Source organism: Pan paniscus, chromosome 12 (assembly GCF_029289425.2).
Source record: "Pan paniscus chromosome 12, NHGRI_mPanPan1-v2.0_pri, whole genome shotgun sequence".
NCBI lineage: Eukaryota > Metazoa > Chordata > Mammalia > Primates > Hominidae > Pan > Pan paniscus.
The window spans coordinates 106,694,475-106,701,918 of NC_073261.2; the positions used below are offsets into that span (position 1 = coordinate 106,694,475).

The window sequence follows — 7,444 nt, forward strand, 5'->3', positions numbered from 1 at the left end:
TAATTTACAAAAGAGGAAATGAAGTGGTCAGGAACATGTAAAAAAGATGTTCAACACCACTAATGATGAAAAATGCGAATTAAACATGAAATATCATATTTTGCCTAATGGCGAAGGTAAACAGATTGGGTAAAAAAAAAATCAGTATTAGCTAAGGTCTTGAGAAGTGCTTATTTGATGGCAGTGTAAATTAGTTCAACCTATTTGTAAGGCAGTATGACAAGTATCAAAATATAAAATGCCCATATCCTTTGACCCAGCAACCTGCTTTGAAAAAGTTACCCTAAAAAGGAAACTCTTCCAGTGGGGAAATTTATATGGGAATGCACTAGAATATTTGTGAATTTCTGATTAATGAAAAACTGGAAAAAAACCTTAAATATTTAAACAAGGGGGCTAGTTAAATTATAGCTCATACTACAGAGGAAAACTATGCGTTCATCAAAAAATGATAAAGTATCTTCAAATCCATTGGGAGATAAAGAGATATTCATGATTGTTTTTGAGTGGGGAAAACCCCAGACCTACTTAGATTATGTAACCACATTCTAGGTGGACCTTGCCTCACTGTGGGTATATCCATTGGCTTATAACAACCATGCTAGGATGTCAGGGTCCAGGTGAGCAGCCAGTTAGTTGAATTTTTAGGAAGATTAGTGTCTTCTCAGAACTCCAGAAAGAAAGGGGAAGCTGGAAGGTGCTGAACTCCAATGCACCTGTAGCAGATAAGTTCTGATCCAGATGAGTGGTGATATGGTTTGAATTTGTGTCCCTGCCCAAAGTCCCCAGTGTTGGAGGAGGGGACTGGTGGGAGGTGACTGGATCATGGGGGCAGACATCCCCTTGCTGTTCTCATAATAGTGAATGAGTTCACCATTATGACCTCGTTGTTTAAAAGTGTGTAGCACCTCCCCCTTCTCTCTCTTCCTCCTTCTTGGGCCACGTAAGACATGCCTGCTTCCCCTTTGCCTTCCACCGTGATTGTAAGTATCCTGACACCTTCCCAGCCATGCTTCCTGCACAGCCTGTGGAACTGTGAGCAAACTAAACCTCTTCTTTATAAATTACCCAGTCTCAGGTAGTTCTTTATAGCAATGTGAGAATGGACTCATACAAGTGGGATTAGAAAGCTCTGGTCCTTGGCCTAGTGCATCTATTGTGGGAGCAAGCACCAAGTGTGTATCCTGTGTCCTAGCTTGGTGACTTTGGAAATATGACTGTTTTCAACACCTTAGGGTCAATTTTTGAAAAATCTCTCTCCTACTGTGAATATATCCCTGCCTTAGGGGCACTAAGCACAGATGGGGCTAAGAGCACAGTCTCTGGAGCCAAGCTACCAAGGTCCTCATGCTGGCTTTGTCACTTACTATTCATGGGGACTTGGATAGGTTATTTCACCTTCCTTTATCTGGGCTTATTCTCCTCTAAAATGGGAGGAGAGCAAAATAGTTCATGTCTTGTAGGGATTGAATGAGTTAATATATGTAAAGCACTAAGAACAGTGGCTGGCACATCTTAAGTGCTGTATTAAATGTTTCTATCATTACTTTTTGCCATTTTAAAAATCTTTCTTTTAACTGACCATAAAACGCTTTTTTTTTTTTTTTTTTTTTTGAGACGGGGTCTTGCTCTGACATCCAGGCTGGAGCGCAGTGGCACCATCTCGGCTCACTGCAATGTCCATCCCTCAGGTTCAACCATTCTCCTGCCTCAGCCTCCCCAGTATCTGGGATTAAATGTGTGCACTACCACGCCAGGCTAATTTTTTTGTATTTTTAGTGGGGACAGGGTTTCACCATATTGGCCAGGCTGGTCTCAAACTCCTGACCTCAAGTGGTCCACCTGCCTCAGCCTTCCAAAGTGCTGAGATTACAGGAGTGAGCCACTGTACCCTGACAAAGCATTCCATTTTGGACAGTGTATTTTTAAAGAAGGATTTGAATTATTTCTCTTTAAAGTGAAAACTATGTGCATTCTCCAATACTTTTCTACTTCTTCAACCCTGAATATTAAAAAAGAATAAAGCTCTTAGAGTGTACAGACACTTTCTTTTCTGTGGGTCAGAGTTTAGCTTTCATTGTCATCCAGTTCTCATCCATCCTCTCACTGCCATCACATGCCAGCAGCATTTGATGCAGTTGATCACTGTCTCTTACTGAAAATCCTGTTCTTTACTTGGCTTCCAGGACAGCAGTCTCTCAGCTCTCATACTGATTGGTCTTATAGGATCTTGGCTGGCCCCTCTCATCTTTGGATTTTTAGGCATTGTAATGTTTGTCTTCTCAATCCAACCTAATTTCCTCAAGCATCTCACCTAGTCTCATCGTTCTAACACCCTCTGTAGGTAGGATGACCCTGTGTCCTGGTTTGCCTGGGAGAGTTCTGGTTTTTGCCCAATGCTGGGCATAATTGGCACCACCTTTCAGTCTCAGCAAAAGTCCCAGTTTGAAAGCTAAGTTATATGATCACCCTATCGGTAGGCTGATGGCTCCTCAAATTTACCTTCCCAAAACCTGGTCCCCTGAACCCATACTTGCATATTCAGCTGTCTATGATCTCCACTTGAATCTCACAAGGGACAAGTCCAAAATGTACCTTTGGATTATCTATTTCAAACATGCACTTCCTACATTTTTTTTTTTTTTTTTTTTTTTTTGAGACAGAGTTTCACTCTGTCACCCAGGTTAGAATGCAGTGGTGCGATCTCGGCTCACTGTAAGCTCCACTTCCCCAGTTCACGCCATTCTCCTGCCTCAGTCTCCCGAGTAGCCGGGACTGCAGGCACCCGCCACTGCACCTGGCTGATTTTTTTGTATTTTTAGTAGGGATGGGGTTTCACCGTGTTAGCCAGGATGTTCTCAATCTCCTGACCTTGTGATCCACCCGCCTCGGCCTCCCAAAGTGCTGGGATTACAGGCGTGAGCCACTGTGCCCCGCCTACAGTTTTAAACGTCCTTTATTCTTCTGGCTGCTCAGGTAAACTCTTCAACTTTTTTTTTTTTTTCTCAGACCCCATACTCCAAGTCTTATGGGCTGTGTCTTTGGTGTGTTTTTAGAACACAAAGAATACTTTTCCCCAGAGCTTCTGGGCCCCTCTAGTGCCATCACTGACCTCTCTCTTTAGGTGTTATGAAGCCTCTGTCTCCCACCCCATTCCTATCCTTGGTGCCCTAAACTTTACCCTCTTCATAGTAACAGAGAGATCCTTTTAAAATATCTAGGTCATGGCATGCTCCTGTGGTTTTGCATAATGCACACAGGTAAATCCCCAATCCTTGCATGACTGGGGTCCCTGAGACATTCCCCCTCTGCTGTCATTTACTCTTCCTCTTGCTCACCTCCCTGCACTCTGGCAACACTAGTCTTTACACTGTTTCTCAAACTGGCACACTCATGCCTCAGGACCCTGGTACCTGCTATTCCCTCTGTCTGTAATTCTCATCTCTGATTAACATGCATAGCTCATTCTCTCATTTTCCTCAGGCTTCTGCTCAATGTTTTTTTTTTTTTTTCCCCCTTATCAATTAGGCTTTTGGCTAGGTGCAGTGGCTCACACCTGTAATCCCAGCACTTTGGGAGGCCAAGGCAGGAGGATCGCTTAAACCCAGGAGTTCAGACCAGACCAGCCAGGGCATTATAGTGAGACTCTGCCTCTAAAAAAAAATTTAAAAAATTAGCTGGCCATGGTGGCACATGCCTGTAGTCCTAGCTACTTGGGAGGCTGGGGTGGGAGGACTCCTTGAGCCCAGGAGTTTGCAGCTGAAGTGACCTGTGATCGTGCCACTGCACTCCAGCTTGGGCAACAGAGTGAGACCTTGTCTTAAATCAATAAATAAGGCTTTCACTATTATATAAAAGAGTCTTCCTGCATTACTCTCTTCTCCCTTAACAAGTTTTATTTTTTTCATAGCAATTATTAGCACTTGATATATTGTAGGATAATTTGTCTTTTTATTGGCTGCTTCTCTAAGTAGGACGTAAACTTCATGAGGTCAGGACTTTAACTGTTCTATCTCCAGTGCATGGAATGTATTAGGTATTCATTAGAATTTATTCAATAGATTTTGAAAGTACATGCCAAGCACATAATGTCTTTTTTGGATACTTTTTAAGGCTTTCAGTTAACCTAAGCAGTGCAATTTACATAAGCAGAACATTGTTAAATGTTCGTTGAGAAGTTTTTGCAATACTGATGTCAAATTTGTTCCTAAGTATGTTTCTTTTTGACATAATTATAAAAGAAGCTGCTTCTTTAATTTCATTTTCCAATTGTTCAATGTTGCTACCTAGAAATACAATGGATTATATGTATTGACATATCCTCTGACATTGCTAATCTCACATATTCTAGTAGTTTTATTATCAATATTAAGTTTTGATAATTAAACGATCAGGTCACCTGTGAAAAGGAAAAACTTTACGTTTCCCTTTCCAGTCTTTATGCCTTTTATTTCTTTTCTGTATTGAACTGGTGAGGACCTCCAGTATGATGTTAAATAGAAGTGTTGAAAATGGGACATCCTTGTCTTGTGACCAGTAGTAAGGGAGAAGTGTTCAGTGTTTCACCGTTAAGTATGACACTGGTAGATTTTTTTTGTAGCTGCCCTTTATCAGACTGAACAAGTTTTTCTTTGATTCCCCATACACTGTGTGTGTATTATCTTAAAACCTTAAGTGAATTTTGAATGCTGACAAATGCTTTTTCTCTACATTTTGAGATAATCACGTGGTTTTTCTCTTTTATTCTGTTAGTATGTTGAATTTCTTTGATTTTCAAATACTAAATCAGTCTTGCATTCCTATGATAAGCCCACTGGTTCACAGTGAATGATTTTTTTCATATATGGATGAACTCTATTTGCTAGTATTTTGTTAAGGATTTTTGCATTTGTGTTAATGGAGAATTTTCTCGTAATTTTTTTTCAGGCTTTGATATATCAGAGTATGCTAGACTCATTAAAAGAGCTGGCAAATATTCCTTTCTCTATTTTCTGAAAGAGTTTACTTGTGATTGATGTTATTTCTTGCTTAAACATTTGATCAAATTCAGCGGTGGAATCTTGAGCTTGAAGGTTTTCTTTCTGGTAATGTTTTTGATACCAAATTCAATTTCTTTGCCATGTATAAGGCTATTCAAATTTTCTGTTTCACCTGTGTCAGTTTTGGCAAGTTGTGCTTTTCAAGGAATTTGCCCATTTCATGTAAGCTGGCAAACTTATTAATGAACCATTGTGCATAATATTCCATTATTATCCTTTTGATATCTGTAGGGTTTGTAGCACTATTGGCTCTTTCAAATCTGATATTAGTAATTTGTATTTTCTTTTTTTCTTGATCCTTCCTGTGAGAAGTTTATCAATTCTATTCATCTTCTCAAAGATCTAATTTTCAGTGTACTATTTCTATTTCCTATTCAATTGATTTCTGTTCTTTTATTATTTCTATTCTTCTATCTACTTTGGGTTTAATTTGCTCTTTTTTGCTAGCTTAAAGTGAAACCTTAAAACACTGATTCTATACCTTTCTTCCTTTCTCATGTAAGCTAAGAAAATTCATCTGAACACTCTAACTGCATCTCACAAATTTTGATACATTGTGTTTTCATTTTTATTCAATTCAAAATATTTTCTAGTTTCCCTTTTGAATTCTTTGAAACTTATTTAGTATTTGTTTAATTTCCAAATAGTTGGGGGCACTTCTAGCTTTCACATTAATATTGATTCCAATGTAATTTGTTGTGGTTAAAGAACATACTCCATAATATTTTAATATTTTGAAATGTATTTAGACCTGTCATGGTCCAGCATATGGTGAATACTCCATAGCATTTAAAAAGAATAATGTAGTCTATAGTTGTGGATGTAGTGTTCTGTAAGTGCCGGTTTGACCAAGGTGTTTGATAGCATCATTCAGATCTTTTATACCTGTACTGATTTTTTGTTTAACAGTTTTATCAGTAGCTGAGGGGAATGATAAAATCTCCAACTCTGTGTATAGATTTGACTACTTCTTTTACTTCTGTTAAGTTTTGATTCATTTGTTTTAAAGCTTGCTATCACTTGCAGACACATTTGGGCTTGTTATGTGGAATTGAATCCTTTATCATTACAAAATGTCCCTTCTTATCTCTGCTAACACTCCTTTTCTTGAAGTCTATTTTATCTGATCTGCATGTAGCTCCTCCACCTTTTTTTATGATATGTGTTTCCATAGTTATTTTTTCTTTCCTTTTATTTTCAATATATATTTTTAAAAAATTTGAGAATAATTTAATATGTTGACTTCAAGATACAACTATATTCTATGTAAGATACACCTGTATATGTCAATATTTTAAAGAAACTGATCCTTACAAGACCAAAATAACCCACAGGCCATGAGGTTGGTGTTTCCTTTTTTTTTTTGTTTAAACAAATGTGCACCACGATGTTTCAAAAAGTAAGACAAATGCCATTAATACGAAAGCTTCAGTTTGCAATATACCACATTTAGAACCCAGGGGAGGTGAATTAGACAGAGGTGGTAGTCATTCTAATTAAGCAATCAGTTAACTTCACAAGTTGATATGCAGCATCAACAGTGTCCAGTTAAGTTTCTTTTTTCTTGATGATCAGAGGTCCCACGTTGTCTCCAGTCTGTTCGTTGTGTTTTGTGTGAGACCCATCACAGAATGGGAACTTTTTAGACCTCCAGCAATGGCAGTACACAGCTTTATCTTCCAAATCCTCCATGTCAAAAGCATGTACTATCTTGGGGTTGTCTTTCTGGATGTGAAGGTTCATCATAGCTTTATTCTGATGATCTTTGTCATAAAATCTTTTGTAAGCTAGATAACCAGTTGCAGCTCTCCCAGCAGCAATAGTAAATGCTGTGATCCATTCAACTTGTATGCTGGAACTGGAAGTCAGACTCATGGCGTCGTTGCTTGCAAGGCGTGTGCACTAGGATACCAGGCACAAGTGGATTCCTCAACCTATTTTTATATTTATGTCTCATCTCACACACTATAGTTGAAACTTTTTTGTTTTTTAATCCATCCCAACTATATTGGCCTTATAATTGTAGTGTCTAGTTCATTTTCATTCAATATAATGATTGATATAGTTGGATTTAGGTCTGCCATTTTACCATTTTTAGGTATTTGTTGCTTCTGTTTTATGTCCCACTTTTTCTCTTTTCTTTCCTTTGTTTGGGTTAATTGAAATTTTTTTAGTATTCCATTTTGATTTTTCTATTGAATTTTTAGCTATATGTTTTGCATTATTATTTTGGTGGCTGCTCTAGGAACAACAATATGCATCTTTAGCTTATTTCTTTATACCTAGAGTTAATAATGTACTATGTCACATAAAATGTTGGCTGCTTTGCTATAATACAAGGAGCTCCCTTATCCAGCTCCTTTTCCAGACAGAATGTTAAGTAATACCTACCTTCTATGAACAGC

At 38.2% G+C, this 7,444-nt stretch overlaps 1 protein-coding gene across 1 annotated transcript; it reads right to left on the reverse strand.

Moving 5' to 3' along the window:
- Window positions 1–706: 706 nt before the first annotated feature.
- Window positions 707–7,055, reverse strand: LOC117978991 (CDGSH iron-sulfur domain-containing protein 1-like). The gene has a single exon (XM_055108215.1). The coding sequence runs from the start codon at window positions 6,912–6,914 to the stop codon at window positions 6,588–6,590; it is 327 nt and encodes a 108-aa protein (XP_054964190.1). The 5' UTR covers window positions 6,915–7,055; the 3' UTR covers window positions 707–6,587.
- Between the last annotated feature and the right edge of the window lie 389 nt (window positions 7,056–7,444).